Source organism: Sardina pilchardus, chromosome 19, assembly GCF_963854185.1.
Source record: "Sardina pilchardus chromosome 19, fSarPil1.1, whole genome shotgun sequence".
NCBI lineage: Eukaryota > Metazoa > Chordata > Actinopteri > Clupeiformes > Clupeidae > Sardina > Sardina pilchardus.
In genome coordinates this window covers 2,899,704-2,918,223 of record NC_085012.1, presented here as the reverse complement: position 1 = coordinate 2,918,223, position 18,520 = coordinate 2,899,704, and the positions used below count along the sequence as shown (strand labels likewise).

General features: G+C 43.6%; 1 protein-coding gene across 4 annotated transcripts; it reads right to left on the bottom strand.

Annotated features, from left to right (window-relative positions):
- Window positions 1–6,722: 6,722 nt before the first annotated feature.
- Window positions 6,723–18,332, bottom strand: ssr1 (signal sequence receptor, alpha). 4 transcript variants are annotated; one of them, XM_062520830.1, is made up of 9 exons: window positions 18,185–18,332; window positions 17,093–17,217; window positions 16,808–16,907; window positions 15,722–15,984; window positions 13,666–13,742; window positions 13,241–13,319; window positions 11,744–11,809; window positions 10,154–10,247; window positions 6,723–8,422 (listed from the first exon to the last, which is right to left on the bottom strand). In XM_062520830.1, exons 1-9 carry the CDS (start codon window positions 18,252–18,254, stop codon window positions 8,355–8,357), a joined length of 942 nt encoding a protein of 313 aa, XP_062376814.1. In that variant the 5' UTR covers window positions 18,255–18,332; the 3' UTR covers window positions 6,723–8,354. The 4 variants fall into 4 exon arrangements, with proteins under 4 accessions (XP_062376814.1, XP_062376816.1, XP_062376813.1 ...); XM_062520829.1 differs by lacking the exon at window positions 6,723–8,422 and adding an exon at window positions 8,446–9,042; XM_062520832.1 differs by lacking the exon at window positions 11,744–11,809.
- Between the last annotated feature and the right edge of the window lie 188 nt (window positions 18,333–18,520).

Genomic DNA, 18,520 nt, shown 5'->3' with positions numbered 1-18,520 from the left:
GTGCATGAAAATGCACTGTACTGTTCTTCCTAGACTTCTTATTACAGTGCATGAAAATGCACTGTACTGTTCTTCCAAAACTTCTTCTTCTTCTTCTTCTTATTCCGCTGATCAAATTCATTTTTTCTATTCAGCTTGAACCGTTTAACTTAGAAACTTCATTCAAACGTCGCAACGTAGGTCTTAAATAGGGGAATGCTGCTAAGTATTTTTCAACTTTGCAACTTTTATACTTTTTAAACTATAAATTAAAAACTATTACAAATTTCCCCATAGACTTAACATTGGCCTCTATGACATCACAATCGGATCATTAAGCAATTAGAATCTTATGCCAGGTGGCCAGCCCCACCTGCAGCAGCCCTCTCTCTCTCAGGCTTTAAGCATACAATCTCTCTGTGAAGACTACATATCCTGTTAACTGTTTCCTCTTTCCACAACTGTTTCAAAATAAAAGTCCTCACTGCAATAATACACTATTAAATCATTTAACCATTGAAACTACTCAACTATTTAACTGTTCAACCATTCCAACTGTCAGTTATCATCAACTATGCCTCCAGTCAACTACATGAGACCTCCATGCACCTAGCAACCAACATAGCAACCATCAAAATTAAGCGTTTATGACCGTTTCCATAGCAACCAACCTGATTTTACTACAGTAACTTCTTTATTCCTGATAGTGGCAGCCATGGATACCCCATCAACAAATGTTTCAAAATAAAAGTCCTCAGTACCAAGTTAGCTAGTTAGCATGGTTAGCATAGTTAACATTATTAGCATAGTTAGCATTTTTAGCATAACTGCTAAAAATGATTAGCTACGTTAGCTAATCAACCTGGTTAGCATTGTTAGCATAGTTAACATTATTAGCATTGTTAGCATTTTTAGCATAACTGCTAAAAATGATTAGCTAAGTTAGCTAATCAACGTGGTTAGCATTGTTAGCATAGTTAGCATTGTTAGCATAGTTAGCATTTTTAGCATTACTGCTAGAAATCATTAGCCAAGTAAACCAATCAACCTGGTTATCATTGTTAGCATAGTTAACATTTTAGAATACCTGTTAGAAATCATTAGTTAAGTTAGAACAGGAATGTTTAAGCTTTAAAATGTCTACCTAAACACTATCAACTCTGTTTAAACTATGCAACCACCATGTTTACCCTAGCTACACCTTAGTAGCCATATCTACATTATCTATCTATAATTTTTTTTGCATTTTCATGCACTGGTAATTCCTTGGAATTGCATTTCTAGTTATTATTATTCCGCTTACCACTTTTTCTGACCGCAATTTCTCTTCAACCGTTTAACTTAGAAACTTCATTCAAACTTTGTAACGTAGGTATTATAATGGATCGGGTTGCTATGACTTTTCAACTTTGTAACTTTTATACTTTTTGAACTATTAAATAAAAACTATTAAAATTTCCCCATAGACTTAACATTGGCCTCTATGACATCACAATCGGGTCGTTGAGCAATTAGAATCTTATGCCAGGTGGCCAGCCCCACCTGCAGCAGCCCTCTCTCTCTCAGGCTTTAAGCATACAATCTCTCTGTGAAGACTACATATCCTGTTAACTGTTTCCTCTGTCCACAACTGTTTCAAAATAAAAGTCCTCACTGCAATAATACACTATTAAATCATTTAACCACTGAAACTACTCAACTATTTAACTGTTCAACCATTCCAACTGTCAGTTATCATCAACTATGCCTCCAGTCAACTAAATGAATCCTCCATGTACCTAGCAACCAACATAGCAACCATTAAAATTAAGCATTTTTGACAGTTTCCATAGCAATCAACATGATTATACTACAGTAACTTCTTTATTCTTGATAGTGGGCACCATGGATACCCTAGCAACTACTGTTTCAAAATAAAAGTCCTCACTAGCAAGTTAGCATTGTTAGCATGGTTAGCACAGTTAGCATTGTTAGCATAGTTAGCATTTTTAGCATAACTGCTAAAAATGATTAGCTAAGTTAGCTAATCAACCTGGTTAGCATTGTTAGCATAGTTAGCATTGTTAGCATTTTTAGCACAACTGCTAAAATGATTAGCTAAGTTAGCTAATCAACGTGGTTAGCATTGTTAAAGCGTAAGTTTGGCGGAAAATGAAAATAAAGCTATTTTCTAAATGAAAATACATCAACTAAGCCGTGGAGGAAGTAATTTTCGCTCATCACGCAGTACAGAGCTAGCTCTGGCAGGACCTACAGCCCAAAATCGCAAACAGTGGGTCAGCATTGGGCTTTCAGCCATGCGCTTTCAAAATCGCATTTTTAAACCACTAACATTGCTCAAAACAGCGGCAAACCTCGTCAGCAGCTTGCTCTAGGTGTCTACACATAAAACGAAGCACCAATCAGTCTGTAAACTTTGGAATAGTCTGTATACACGTGGAATCAATTCGAGACCGCAACACCGTCTGAATCACAGAAATGTCTCGCGAGATCTCACACGAGAGCTCGTGGACTTTCCTTCGTGAGGAACTGGAAGAGGTTAGTGTTCATAACAGTCTTCTTTTATAAACGTCGGGTTCGTGAGCCAAGTTGTTGGTGGTTCGTTTTATGTGTAGACACCTAGAGCAAGCTTCTGACGAGGTTTGCCGCTGTTTTGAGCAATGTTAGTGGTTTAAAAATGCGATTTTGACTACCCGTAGGAATAGCTCCCGTGCTTCCGTGTGAGATCTCGCGAGACATTTCTGTGATTCAGACGGTGTTGCGGTCTCGAATTGATTCCACGTGTATACAGACTATTCCAAAGTTTACAGACTGATTGGTGCTTCGTTTTATGTGTAGACACCTAGAGCAAGCTGCTGACGAGGTTTGCCGCTGTTTTGAGCAATGTTAGTGGTTTAAAAATGCGATTTTGAAAGCGCATGGCTGAAAGCCCAATGCTGACCCACTGTTTGCGATTTTGGGCTGTAGGTCCTGCCAGTGCTAGCTCTGTACTGCGTGATGAGCGAAAATTACTTCCTCCACGGCTTAGTTGATGTATTTTCATTCAGAAAATAGCTTTATTTTCATTTTCCGCCAAACTTACGCTTTAACATAGTTAGCAATGTTAGCATAGTTAGCATTTTTTAGCATTACTGCTAGAAATCATCAGCTAAGTTAACTTATCAACCTGGTTAGCATTGTTAGCATGGTTAACATTTTAGAATACCTGTTAGAAATTATTAGTTAAGTTAGAACAGGAATGTTTAAGCTTTAAAATGTCTACCTTAACACTATCAACTCTCTTTAAACTATGCAACCACCATGTTTACCCTAGCTACACCTTAGTAGCCATATCTACATTTTTTTGCATTTTCATGCACTGGTAATTCCTTGGAATTGCATTTCTAGTTCCTCTTATTATTCCGCTTACCACTTTTTCCGTACGCAATTTCTCTTCAAACGTTTAACTTAGAAACTTCATTCAAACTCTGTAACGTAGGTCTTCTAATGGATTAGGTTGCTATGACTTTTCAACTTTGTAACTTTTATACTTTTTAAACTATAAATTAAAAACTATTAAAATTTCCCCATAGACTTAACATTGTGATCATGACATCATAGAATATGCAAATGTGAACCACTCAGAGCAAATCAGAAGCCTGCATTGTACACAGAGGCGGGAGTAACAAAAAAATCAGAAAACAATGGCGGCGGCCCTGGGGTTTGTAACAGGAAATATTAAATGTGAATTAAGGTTTCTTGACCACTTTTAATGGTTTATTTTGATACGGTTTGTTGTTTATATGCGACATAAATGTGTTCAGGACACACAGATCATTGTAGGTTAACGTAAGCTCTCTAACGGTAGAGTAAGCTTGTTAGCTTGTTGACCCATTATAACCTATTGAAAACACATAGCAACTAAATCGCTAACACACTGAAATGAACTACTATCGTGTTTCTGTACAACATGACTTGTTGTCAACATAAAAACATTAAAACGGATTGTTGTGTGTATGCCACCTGAACATACTTGGGCTAGATAAACCACTGGATATAATCTGAAGCACTAGACTGTCTCGCTAACTAGCAGGCTATGTAGCCTAGGCAACATCCAATATAAAACCAACTTTACCACGCTCTGGTCCGAGCTTGCTTCTGCTATTATTAGTCCACATCTGGCAGCACATCTGGCATATGTGTACGCACAAAGTGCGGTTAACATAACAAACCAAACGATTTCCGAATAAAACAAATAGGCCTAGCCTAACGTTATCAAGCCAGGCACAATTGCTAGCCTAGGCTACGTGAATTAAACGCAGACCACGAGAGACCTAGATAGTTAAGCTGTAAATAAAGCTAACTTGACTGAATCAATGTCAACTCCCGGTGTTGATCCCCGTCTTTTGGCAGGCGATTAGGCATAACATTTAAGTCTACCACCGTTAATCGCCTATTGTGAAACTCATAGCCTGCTTCATCTAAAGTTAGGCTACAGCCAGGATGAATACTGTAATACTCCAGACACTTTGTCACACTTGAGGGAAATTTCCCGTGCTTTATTTATCAACCAAGTAGCTTATATCACAACCGAGTTGCTGTCTTAGCCACAACTCACGCTTTTAACAGAGCGTTATTTCACGGACCTCTCTGTCCAACTCCTTCACTCTCCGACTCCGACCTGCTCAAACAAACACGCAAACACACGTACCTAAAACTCCACCCCTAAGTTCCCCTTAAAGGGACACAACTATTTCAGGAACAGGTAACAGAACACATCACACACAATAGAGAGGATATCACAATATGATATCAATGTAATTCGGCTACACAGCCTGCCGAAATGACCGTTGAATTTTTTTTATCAATTTGAAAAATATAGACCTAATCATTCAGCCAATAACGTCGGCGTCGCCTAGCTGTGATTTTTGTGTTCAATGCACACCCTACAGTCACGATAATGCAATACAATTATGATGTTTAACGTAGGCAATGTGAGCCTGCATGATAGACAGTAAAAGAATGACCTCTGAAGATTTCACCATTTCTAAAAAAGTAAATTTATCCACGCATATTGTCTACTCAAATGATCTCTTGCTGTGATCCCTCGTGCTCTCATCCTAAATTGCAGTTTATTGTAGCAAAAAAAAAAAAAAAAAACCATTCATGGTTTAACCATGCATGACTTCATATCACAACATAATATCGATGTTACAGTAGGTTATAAAATAAACTAAGCCTAGTTTGCCTTTGGACTGTTCAAGAGCTCCATGCTGGTGTGTTATCTATATATGATCAGTTTGGAAATTGTCCTTCTGTTTATCAACACTCATGTCTGATTCAATTACCACCTAGGAACCTCCACCTAATTTAGCAACCTACATAGCAGAGTAACCACTATGAATACCCTATGATAAACCTAACAGCTATCTCAATTACCCTTGCAACAATATAGAAATCATCGCAATCACCCTAGTTAACAAAGACCACTTTCCATTCAATTCAACTTTCCATTTCCACTTTCTCTCCATCCATTTACTTCCAACTATGTATTCCTTCTAGCCTGGAAAACCAGCGCCAACTGCTGGACGGCAAAATGTTTTGCCTGCATTTGGGTCTGGCCTCGGACCACTGTACATTTTGAGAACACTGCCCTGAATCTGGCAGATGGCAACTAAACCAATCACAACGCAGAGATGTGTTTTGAATCCTCGCGGCCGGGGCAGAGGGCTCTGGGGCGGGGTTTTGAGGGAGCGTTGGCCTATAGGCACAGACACGGTTTGAAAGACAACGGGTTGTGCTCATCAACAATGTTCCGTTGTATCCATTCATCGGAGCCAGACTAAATTAGACATCCAATCCATTTAGGCTGGTTTATCAGGCTATATTCCTTCATTAAACTGTCCTCCTATCAACATCCATTAATCTACCTATACATCCATTAAACTATTTGTCTATCAACATTCATTAAACTATGTCTTATCAACATCCATTAAACTGTCTACCTCTACACAGCCCTTAAACTATGTCTATTAAACTATCTGCCTATCAACATTTATTAAACCACGTCAACCTAGCAACCATATATGTCTTAGCAACACCTAACTCTCAATTACCTATTTATAGATCAGTGGTAAATCCTCATTCGCTCAGTTTTACCCCATCTCTCTTTTTTTATATTATTTGTGTTAACTATAAATTATATTGTACATTTCATTTTTGGCATTTTCATGCACTGGTAATTCCTTGGAATTGCATTTCTAGTTCTTTTTTACTGTTTTGTCATTGTTGAGTGTTGTACTTGAGTGCAAAGATTAACGGGGGTGAAATTCCTTGTTTGTTACGCAAACCTGGCCAATAAAGCCGATTCTGATTCTGATCGTTTCCAGGGCAACATGAGAAGGGTCTTCCTGTAGGTCAGACACTAGTCACTGTTTACGCTAAGTGGCCACATCAGCTGATGTGGATGATGAGCGGTATGGAGCCGAGACGTTCTCATGGTCAGTTCTGCATGCTGGCATATGATGAAAGACATGTGAAGTATGCAGGGCCAATAGTCCTATCTGAATTCCTCATCAGTGGAAAAGCATTGTGCAATTGTCATAATCATGAAAATTGGCTTTGAAGAGAGCATGCACATGTTCCAGCAGGCAAGACGGTTGAAATATGTAGCCTACCCTCTGGTGCATCACTGCACGAACGCCATTTGGCTCTGCAATCTGTCCATAAGCCAGAGAACACACTCACAAGGTCCAAAACTCACACAAAGTTTCATTCACGTTTATTTCTTTTTTTGCCTATTCAGTCCACGTCATTCACTCCAATTTTACACATTAATGTCACTAATACTCAAAAGACTTTTTAAAAAAATGTACAAGACACAGAGCTGTCTTATCATTCAAAAGAAAAACAAACAAACAAACAAACAAAAAAAACAAACCAGACCAGCACCCTCCCACTGAATCAGTTCAACATGGTAAAAAGGCTAATGTTGAAAACAAGAGAGCATGTCCTCAGCTGGGATATGAGACAGTGATCCTCCTCAGCTGTCTAACAGAGCGCTCCTCCTCAGCTGGGATATGAGACAGAACGCTCCGGACTCCTCAGCTGTCTAGCGGATGGATATCAGTGTGCTCTCGCTCTCCCAGCACCTAGACAGCAGGAGGTGAGCAGAGTCAGGTGTGACAGCAGGAGGTGAGCAGAGTCAGGTGTGACGGCGAGGAGTTGCTACAGGAAGCAGGTGTGGGCGGCGCCCGCTGGTCTCCGCAGGGCTCTCGTGAGGACGCGTTGCGTAGCGTAGCGTCGTATCGGAGTACAGTAGAGTACAGTAGAGTACAGTAGAGTACAGTAGAGTACAGTAGAGCATCCTGGCACCAGTGCAACGTACAGTGTACAAAATCAACAGCTCTGACCAATCAGAAGGAAATAAATTAACTGCATTGACCCCCATTTGAATCCCCCTATACACCAGTGCTTTCTTCAGATAACATACAAAAAAAAAAGAAAAAGGTTTAAAAATCCTGACATCAAAGTAGCGATAATTCATCCAAAACGGGAACTTTGAGAAGAAAAGCAGGAGCTAGACATATTCACTGTGTCGTATGAGGCACCTCTAAGATATGGGCTCCAAAAATAGAAAAAACAAAACAAATCAGAAATCTCATCTCAACCCATATCTTAAGCTTCTATCAGGAGAGTTCGCATCAGGAGCTGAGTGCTGAACATCGCAGTGCACTTCAGACGGCCAGTCAGAGCGGAGTTTCCCTGTGGACTCTGGAGCACCATGGCAACCGCCGTGGACACCTTGGACTCCAGCACACAGGAGCAGTGCAAAAGAAAAACACAAATAAAAATAAAATGTGGCTTAAGTACAAAAAAGAATAGCAAACATATCTTGGAGCACATCCTAGAGTTTTGATGCTGTTTTGCCCTGAAGTACCAATCTGTGTTTACAGTTTAAACCCGTAAACTAACCATTTCAATCAACATGCCAAGATATCGTCAAAACAAACACAAAACAAGAGGGGAAAAAACAAGCGAAACAAACCTCTTTTCAAAGACAGAGGTCAGCCAAAAGTTCATCTAATGGCGTACTTCTTAAACTCCTCCCCCACCTCACAATGTTGTGGGACTTGAAATTTAAATTATGTTTGGAGAGGGCAGTCTCTAAAAAGGGCGGTGTGTGTGTGTGTGTGTGTGTGTGTGTGTGTGTGTGTGTGTGTGTGTGTGTGTGTGTGTGTGTGTGTGTGTGTGTGTGTGTGTGTGTGTGTGTGTGTGTGTGTGTGTGTGTGTGGAGGGGATTGACACACCCTCCCCAGTGGACATGAAGCACAGTGCGGCCACAAGATCACGTGACCCAACCAGCAACTGGGCCGCATGTGGGCCGCATGTGGGCCTCACTCGTCTGAGCCAGCCGAGCGCTTCTGCGTCCTCTTGCGCGGCGATCTCCGGGGGGAGGCCTTGTCTGAGGGAGGACACCACACACACACACACGGGTTAATATGTCACTCACACACGAGCCTTCAGGGGCCGCTCCTACAGACATGCTTTATTCACCTCCAGGGTCTCCTCAAGCCCAACCGTTTCCCCGTGGAGTGATGCCACAGCTGGCGCAAGCAGAATCCAAAGTGAGGGTTCTAAAGTGAGGGTTCTAAAGTGAGGGTTCTAAAGTGAGGGCTCTAAAAACGTGAGGCACTGGAAGGTAAAACTAGATCAACTTTTGACCTCACAGTTTTCTTTTTTCAACCATGGGTCGTTCCGTTGTTGCGATTAACTATTTAGATAAATATAACATAAGTTATAGCAACAACATCTACACAGTTAATTTCCTTGCAACCTTGCCGGTTTTAATGCTTACGTCTTTGTTTTGGAGCTGAATAAAGCATGTGCGTGTGAACGCCACCTGAGGCGAGTAAAGACTGTTTGGGGGATGTTTCCAAATGAGCACTGGGGGTATCAATCATGAAGGACACAGTAATGACTAAGAACTGCTACTCATTGGCTGCTGTTAGCCAATAGCACCCAGCAGCTGAGCTAGCACTGCATCCTGGGAGAGAAAGGGGGGCTCACCTCTCCGGCTTTGCACTGAAGACACAGGCGAGGAAGAGGAGGAGAGGAAGAGGAGGAGAGAGAGACAAAGAGAGAGAACGAGTGAGTGCCCCAAAGCAAGAGACAGCAAGTGCACCAAGTGGTTAGACCCAAAGCATACAGTACAGTACACACACACACACACACACACACACACACAGTACAGTACAGTACAGTACAGTACATGCAGACATCAGCGGCTCAGCACACACAGTCATAGGAGCACCAAGTGGTTAGACCCAAAGCATACAGTACAGTACACACACACGGCATACAGTACAGTACAGTACAGTACATGCAGACATCAGAGGCACAGCAAACAGTCATAGGAGCACCAAGTGGTTAGACCCAAAGCATACAGTACAGTACACACACACACACAGTACAGTACATGCAGACATCAGAGGCTCAGCACACACAGTCATAGGAGCACCAAGTGGTTAGACCCAAAGCATACAGTACAGTACACACACACGGCATACAGTACAGTACAGTACATGCAGACATCAGAGGCTCAGCACACAGTCATAGGAGCACCAAGTGGTTAGACCCAAAGCATACAGTACAGTACACACACATACACACACAGTACAGTACAGTACAGTACATGCAGACATCCCAGAGGCTCAGCACACACATTCATAGGAGCACCAGCACCACAGAACTAGCGCAGCACGGGCCGCTAACATGCAGGAAGTGCAACTCAACTGACACCTTCACACCTACAACAACAGTCACTATATCTAGTGCACACTTGAGATGGTGAATTCAGAAACAGGGAAGTGCACACTTGTGCAACACACACACCCAGCTGCAGGGCACAAGGAAGCAAGAGTGTATGAGCGGTGCACAGAGAGGGACACACACACACACACACACACACACACACACACACACACACACACACACACACACACACACACACACACACACACACACACACACACACACACACACACACACACACACACACACACACACACACACACACACACACACACACACACACACACACACACACCAGGCAGCTGGGCAAGAGGTGCTCAGAGCAGGAGGTGCTCCTAAAGGTCAAAGGTGATGATGGGGCGGGGCCGTTGGCTGTACTCACTGATCTGGTTGAGCGTCTCCTGAGGGATCCAGTCCATGTCTACGTCTCCGTGGCTGGCCGTGCCCATCTCCACCTTGGCCACCGGCCTCCTCCTCTGTAGACCACACACACACACACACACACACACACGCAAGCAACACCGTCACAAACAGCACACGCTGACTGGGAACTTACAGCACAAGCAACGCACAGATACGCTGGAGTGAGACACAATCTACACTGCGTCCACCTCTGTGTTTATCTACGTGGTCGTCTAAAACTTCTCTCTACTTTACACAGCTGTAAGGTGCTCATAGAGAGCTACTGGTGCAAACGGAGTTGTACCTCTGATACCAAATGCAGTACTTGGACCAATATCTGAACACACTTGAAGAGTGGCTCTGGTGTGAACTGCCATGGCAACCTGATGCACACACGCAAGCAATTGAGATTCATGAACTTTGACCCAGTCACAGCAAGTTGCTGCATTCCTGCCCTGTCAAAACCTGCTGATGTGCTTTTTTTTGCTCATCTCTAATGTGGCTGACAGACAGACAGATGTGGAATATTGCAATGACTCAAGAGACGTTTAGTCCGCAGGCACATGCACGCATCACACGCAACCCTGGCGAGGCAGAGAGGAGCTCCACATGCAGCTCTCTGGGGCCACAGGTGGGCATCGATGGCCTTATCCACGATATTCCGCAGCCAACAATGGGGGTCGCCATGACACCGAAACGGTTTTCTATTTCCGGCGAAGCTGCATTGTATCTATTTTAACGTGACGGTTAACGGTGCTTAACATATCATAACGCATATAAAAGTAAACTTTTCTATTTTATATCGATTATATATGATGTAGTATATACATGTTGAGGGCAGAATTGTCAACATTTCGAAAGAAATCTAAGTTGAGGCATAATCTAGTTAGCTACGGAGAACGCACATGTTAACAGAATGAACGGAAGTTGAAAACAGTATCGTAACCATCGCAACGATGCATATTTCCGGGTTAAGGAATAAGGTGGATAGAGGACACTACACTGGGCCTTACAGGGGACACTAACACACCGCTCACTCCTGCAGGAAAAACTGACCACAACTTATACAATTGTACATGCAACGTGTATAGGGTCAGTTTTACATTTTGGTTATTAAAACTGTTTTGTCTGAACTCACACCCTGGCTGGGTTGGACCTGGTCTCCAAAAGCCTGTGCTCATATTAATGCCACAAGCAGGCTGATGTTCACAAGGCTGAGCCAATCAGAAGAGTCTACCAGTTGCACCCTCACTATATTAGCAATGTGGACTACATTAGGGAGGAATATCAGGCAAGAACCCAGTTACATTTTACTACAAAGCATGCTGCCCCAAGAGTCTAAAAAGAAATAGCAGGTGCTTTACGAGGGCCTGACTTTTGAACCCAGGCCAAGCTGTGCCATGTTCTGGCATGAATGCCAGTCAGCCTTTCTATCGCCCCTCCGATGGCATGAGAGACCAAGTCCAGCCAGCGGTCACTGTCCTGCAGAGCGACCTGTCTGTCCTGTGTGTGTCCTGTGTGTGTCCTGTGTGTGTGTCCTGTGTGTGTGTCCTGTGTGTGTCCTGACTACCTCCATCATGTGCAGGAACTCGGCTGCCTTAACAAGCTTTCTGTTCATGCTCCCGCCGTGCCTGTCCTGAGGAACAACAGAGTGATGATGGTTACAGCCTGCACTGCACTACAGAGTGATGTTACAGCCTGCACTGCACTACAGAGTGATGTTACAGCCTGCACTAGTCCTGAGGAACTACAGAGTGATGCTACAGCCTGCACTAGTCCTGAGGAACTACAGAGTGATGCTACAGCCTGCACTAGTCCTGAGGAACTACAGAGTGATGATGGTTACAGCCTGCACTAGTCCTGAGGAACTACAGAGTGATGCTACAGCCTGCACTAGTCCTGAGGAACTACAGAGTGATGTTACAGCCTGCACTAGAGTCTTGAGGAACTACAGAGTGATGCTACAGCCTGCACTAGTCCTGAGGAACTACAGAGTGATGTTACAGCCTGCACTAGTCCTGAGGAACTACAGAGTGATGTTACAGCCTGCACTGCACTACAGAGTGATGTTACAGCCTGCACTAGTCCTGAGGAACTACAGAGTGATGCTACAGCCTGCACTAGAGTCCTGAGGAACTACAGAGTGATGTTACAGCCTGCACTACACTAGTCCTGAGGAACTACAGAGTGATGTTACAGCCTGCACTAGTCCTGAGGAACTACAGAGTGATGTTACAGCCTGCACTAGTCCTGAGGAACTACAGAGTGATGCTACAGCCTGCACTAGTCCTGAGGAACTACAGAGTGAAGTTACAGCCTGCACTAGTCCTGAGGAACTACAGAGTGATGCTACAGCCTGCACTGCACTACAGAGTGATGTTACAGCCTGCACTAGTCCTGAGGAACTACAGTAATGTTAGAGCCTGCACTGCAGTCCACTCGGCAGCACATGACCACTCAGACACAAGCCCAACATTCCCTCACAACTAGGGCAGTGCCCGTTCAAACATGCCATTGCTGTAGAAAGCACGTAGCCCAATGACATGCCCGCAGGTGTGCCTGCTTTACCTCTACTGTAGGTTGATGGGGGAAAACCTGATTGCAGCTAACCATACATTAATGAATAGTGCAGTAAACTGACTTTAGGCATGGCTGCATGTGACATTTGTACAGATCAAAATAACAATCCTAACAGCTGTACTGAGTTATGGCTATATGTTCATTGTTAAGCTTACTGAATACCTTCCGGATAAAGAAGATCAACCATTTTGTGGAACAATGAGTCATCGACTCAACAATCTCTGATAGTCCAGAAGTGACATCACGCTCTGTCTGCCACTCGTTGTCTGTAGCTGATCGCTTTGAAATTGTTCGGACATACGGTTCGAGAGATATGCCAGTGACGGACAGACAGAAGATCCTGTCACGTACAGATATAAGACAGAATGGGCTGGTCCTTGCGTTAGGAGGAGTTGCGTTCCAGAGGTGTAGGTGGTTATGGCGTGTTTGTGGGTGGTGGGTGGTGCATGGTTCTGTTTCTACATGCGAGGGGGTGTTTGTCTTTTACCTTTCTTGACTCCAGCAGCTGGTGAAGCCCAACGACAACGAGGAGTCCAAGACCACCGAGGAACACGTACATGAAGATCCTGATGAGGCATAAATACATAAATAACCTCAACATCACTGCAGCCTTACCTGTAGCAAAGCCCCCTAGTGGTGAATAATGAAACCTCAGGTTACTCCATAACACTTCCTCAGGGTTTATAAAGAGCATTTAACTAGAATTATGAAAACTAAAAGCATAGAACATCGAGCATCTACAAGCATAGAATTACAAAAACAAAACCACTAACTAAGTGGCATCAGTGTAACCAAAAACCCAATTACAACATGGCCATGAACACAAGCATTACTTAGAATGACAAAAGCAAAGCCACTAGTTACAGCATGGACGTGAATAGAAGAGGATTAACAGAGTAGAAGGTCACATACGTCTCTCCATCCAGGCCGTCCTCCCTCTCTGTGACCGTAACGGTCTGGTTGAAAACGGCGTCCTGAAACACATTGCCCTGGAGGGAGGGAGGGAGGGAGAGAGGGAGGGAGGGAAGGAGGGAGAGAGAGGGAGAGAGATAAAGAGAGAGAGGTGAGAAAAGGCATGCCAACACAGACACAAGGCCTTCAATGCATTCTTGCAGCCGACTGAATGAGGCAGCACAACCAATCAAGTGGATCCAAACTTGTTTTTTCTGCTTCGTTTCACTTTGCGCAACCTAACCGGAGTATCAAGCACTACAATCAAAGCACCATTTCATGCCATACAATCACAGAGCATAAACAGCAGGCCAGTGTAGTACAACCTGTGCTCAATCTGCTATTGTAATAGCACACATTTCCATCCCTTTCTATAGAGACATGTGACCAACGTTATCAAAACACAATTATGGGTATGTCTGGCTCGCCTAATGCTAGCCCATGTAAACTAGTGTTCTGGGTCTATGATCTGGCATGATAATAATGAAAACTAAACGTGAAAAAATAGTGTGAAAAACAGAACATAATCTTGCACTTTCTTACTGCTGCTATCCATGCCATTCCTCGCCTTTTGGTCACCTCTGAAACATGGCGTGTACTATTATTTTTTCACGTTGGAAAACGATAAAAGATAAGCTTCATGTTACTCTATTGAATTTTAGAACACAGCAGGTAAACGGCATTTCGACAACTGCACCGCGTTGTTCCCGCAAGTCAGTAAAACTACTTTAATTTTGGGCCGCCAATTGCCAAAATGCGTTGCGTTTTACGTCACATTCTCAATCTTTATTCAAATTTGAAAACAAAGATAAACATTATTTTAAGGCAAAATTATATTGTATGGTTATAGCCTAAATCAAAGAGATAATTTTCCATTTGCCTAAAGTGATGTAGTCTAGATATTATGTTTGTTTCAATATTTGACATTTTAAACATTTTTGCATACATTTTCAATTCAATGTTTTTAGATATTGTTAAAATGTCAATACTAATAGTTGATAGGTTGTTCCCTTGCAAGTTGCAAATCATTGCAATTGTCTGTTCATTTCTTAGGTGTTTGCCATGTGTTCTGGTAACTTGTAAAGGCAACTGCATGTTAATTTGGTAATTTGATGGGCAACTTCATACCAGACAGTTTAAGTAGGACTAACTATTTGATCATGAGTGTTTGGATCATTGGTATATGATGACCTGCTGTGACTCTTGTTTATTCATGGCTTCATACAATATGTAACTTTTAGAGTACTGAACCATTGGCCCATGTTGTGAAATAACTCAAAAACAATAAAAGCAGACCTGCATGAGCATAAAAGCTGAGACCCCCCACATAGCAAGAAGCTGCTCAGAGGGCAGATCATCCTCCAGTTTTGACAATTGTGATCAAAACATGATTTGAAAACAATCAATGTTATTATCTTTGACATTTCACCTGCACCCCTGGGTGGCTGACACAACACCACCAGCTATCTCAACGCTGCTCTGTGAAATCGCACTTGGAAATGAAAATAAACAAGACCTTTGTAGGAGTGTTTGAATGACGTCATGGGGTGCCTCTCATTCAGCGCTTATGCGTCCTCTCTCGCTCCTCGGGCCTCGATCCTCACTGATCTACATAAAGGATGATGGGGCAGCAACAATGGGATAGTCTATCCCTTCTTCTATCTTTCTTTATGTAGATCAGTGAGGATGGAGGCCCGAGGAGCGAGGGAGGACGTATAAAAGCCCAAATGAGAGGCAGCGCTGTACCAGAGAGGGTTAAAGCGGAGCGAGAGGCGCAAACGTTCGATCATTTCCGCGTTCTGTCTTTACAAGGGGGAGGGGGGCTAAATCCCCCTTTAAGCAGACCTGCTAACATTCGAACTGAACTGCTTGCCAATCTGCAGAGATCGATATCCCACTATGACGTCTTTGCAACACGCCCCTTTAAGCAGACCGGAACTGTTCGAATTTTGCTTCCATAGAGATGCATTACGTTGCTCTATCTTGTCAATATTTAAGGATCTTTGGCTGTACTCACATTGCTGTCCTTGTAGTTGAGGTTGATGACCAGGCCGAAGGGGCGCCCCCCCATGGGCTCTGCGGGGATGAACGAGTACTCGAACGTGGCCTGGCGCAGCGGCGGCACCACGATGCCCAGCTGCAGGGCCGTGAAGTTCTGGATGTAGAACTGGAAGTCCTGCGGGTAGCGGAACGAGGCGTCCAGGGACTCCACCACAAAGTTCTCGGCGCCCTTGTTGGTGAAGCCCATCAGGAACTTGACGATGTTGTTGGCCGGGAAGTCTGAGGACGCAGGGGAGAGGACATTAGGACCGAATGCACAGTTCAAGTCTGAGGATGCAGGGGAGAGGACATTAGGACCGAATGCACAGTTCAAGTCTGAGGATGCAGGGGAGAGGACATTAGGACCGAATGCACAGTTCAAGTCTGAGGATGCAGGGGAGAGGACATTAGGACCGAAAGCACAGTTCAAGTCTGAGGACGCAGGGGAGAGGACATTAGGACCGAATGCACAGTTCAAGTCTGAGGACGCAGGGGAGAGGACATTAGGACCGAATGCACAGTTCAAGTCTGAGGATGCAGGGGAGAGGACATTAGGACCGAATGCACAGTTCAAGTCTGAGGATGCAGGGGAGAGGACATTAGGACCGAATGCACAGTTCAAGTCTGAGGATGCAGGGGAGAGGACATTAGGACCGAATGCACAGTTCAAGTCTGATAATATCTACATATTATTGCTAAGGACATACACATGGCTAGAAGGTAGGGAAGCACGAAAGTGGGAGGAGGCGGCATTTTGAATTGTGACATACTAAGATTAATTTGGCAATGTAAAGCACTATGCAAACTATTCATGAAAAAGGTTTGTCATGTATAGATTCCCAAGAGTCAAAGCTTTCCAGTGCTGTGATGTCTATGGTGGTGTGTGTGGTGGTGTGTGTGTGGTGGCAAGTATGGTGGTGTGTGTGTGTGGTGGTGGTGTGTGTGGTGGTAAGTATGGTGGTGTGTGTGTGGTGGTGGTGTGTGTGGTGGTAAGTATGGTCGTGTGTGTGGTGGTATGTGTGGTGGTGGTGTGTGTGGTGGTCCATATGGCTGAAGCACTCACCGTCTCCTTTGACGAAGAGGATGGTTGTGTCTGCATGGGGGGAGGCTTTGACTTCTCCCGTTAATGCTTCTTCTTCCTCCTCCTCCTCTTTCTCTTCCGTCTACATTGCAAAGAAAGACAACTGTTTTAAAGCATCATCAAAGCACACGAGTGCCTCATCAGTGGGAGAGTACGAGAGCAACTGCAGTATGTAGAGCATAGAGACTACATATATATATGGATAGGCTACATGCTCTTATGAACAGCAGCGCCAGGTTAGTGATACATATAGAAATCAACTCTTACCAATTCTGTGTTTTCGTCATCCTCTACCTCAGCCTCGTCATCATCCTCAGCAATCACGTCATCTCCCAAGTCTTCATCAGCAGCCTCCTCGTCCTCAGTCGCATCCTGTGCTGCCACCAATGGTCCTGCGTCACGGCACAAGCACAACGATGTGGAACAGACCTCAAAACCATGCAAGTCAGCGCAACGACAACCAGTGTTCATACTAACTGATATACAAGACCAAATGTTAGCTAATCTTATTTTGGCCAACCTCTAACACGTAGAGGTTGCATTGGTGACCAACCAGCTAGCTATCTTGCGGACAATAGATACAATGTTACTTAAAAATGGCAAAGACTATACGATTCTCGCCAGTAAGGTTACTGAATCCACTGACTTTAGTTCTGAAAATAACTGAGACGCCTTTTTTTTACTAAGTTGGGGAACGAGGAACCGTAGCCTTCCTGGTGAGCTGCTAACGTTTCCCTAAGCACAACATCCTCTGACAGTAGATTAACGATACGGTTTCAGTCTACTAATAATGTACATGGCCCCAAAGTATCCGGTCTGTAAATCAAACTTTTGGCTATTTTCATTTACCACAATATCACAACTAACGTTAGCAAGAAGACTACGTGTTCCAGAGACAAGAGCTCTGTCTTGACAGACTATCATTCTAACGTTCACCATGCTAACGTCAAACTACTTTGGACTAGCTGCTACCTAGATGAGGCTATTTATGCTAGCCAATGCTAACTAGCTATCATGCTTGCGGCTAAGCTAAACCTCCATCTACCCGAGCCGTAAGGACACGTCAGTCAAGTGCAGTTAATCACTAAAGAAAATTAAATATTCAAAAGTAGCTCTAATAGTCATGCAGTCATTACAATTACACTGCACAAACTAGGTATCAGATATGCTATCAAAAGATCTGCTCTGATAAAACGCTGTAACGTTAAATACATGTTATATCAGTGCGCATGGATTGGCCTTTCACTCAATTCGCCACCTTAGCCTGTCAGCTAACTAGCTCGCGACTACAGCTGACTTAGCGGTAGTTTCGAGCCAAGTAGGCTAATTCCTTGACATTATTGAACCAGCCTCACTTACCTTTCAGTACAATAGTTGTTGGGAAGGCTATTAACAATAGCAAAAGTAACCTGGGTAGAAACTTCATCATTTCACAGTATTTCTGAATGCCGATACTCTTAGCAAAGAGTGGCACGGTGCTTAGTTCGTTGTGCTTCGGTTCCTTCAACGGTAGTGCGCAAGCGCAATATTAGGGCGTGCAGGATATCCCATATGTAGTGTAAATTTACATCGCCCCCTGCTGTTGTGGCGAGTAAAGGTGAGAATGGGCCATATGACACAACACCTTTCATGGACCGATTTAAATATAGCCAATCTCAGAAATGGCAGGAAAACACATTTTTATTTTGATCTCAA

What these genes read in the sequence shown, in the direction of transcription:
- ssr1 (XM_062520829.1), bottom strand. Translation starts at nt 18,254, where the DNA reads ATGATGAAGTTTCTACCCAGGTTACTTTTGCTATTGTTAATAGCCTTC. An exon ending in TCAACTACAAGGACAGCAAT is followed by an intron (nt 13,743 to 15,721) that starts GTGAGTACAGCC and finishes CCCTCCCTCCAG; the next exon opens with GGCAATGTGTTTCAGGACGC. An exon ending in AGTTCCTGCACATGATGGAG is followed by an intron (nt 10,248 to 11,743) that starts GTAGTCAGGACA and finishes TGTGGTCTACAG; the next exon opens with AGGAGGAGGCCGGTGGCCAA.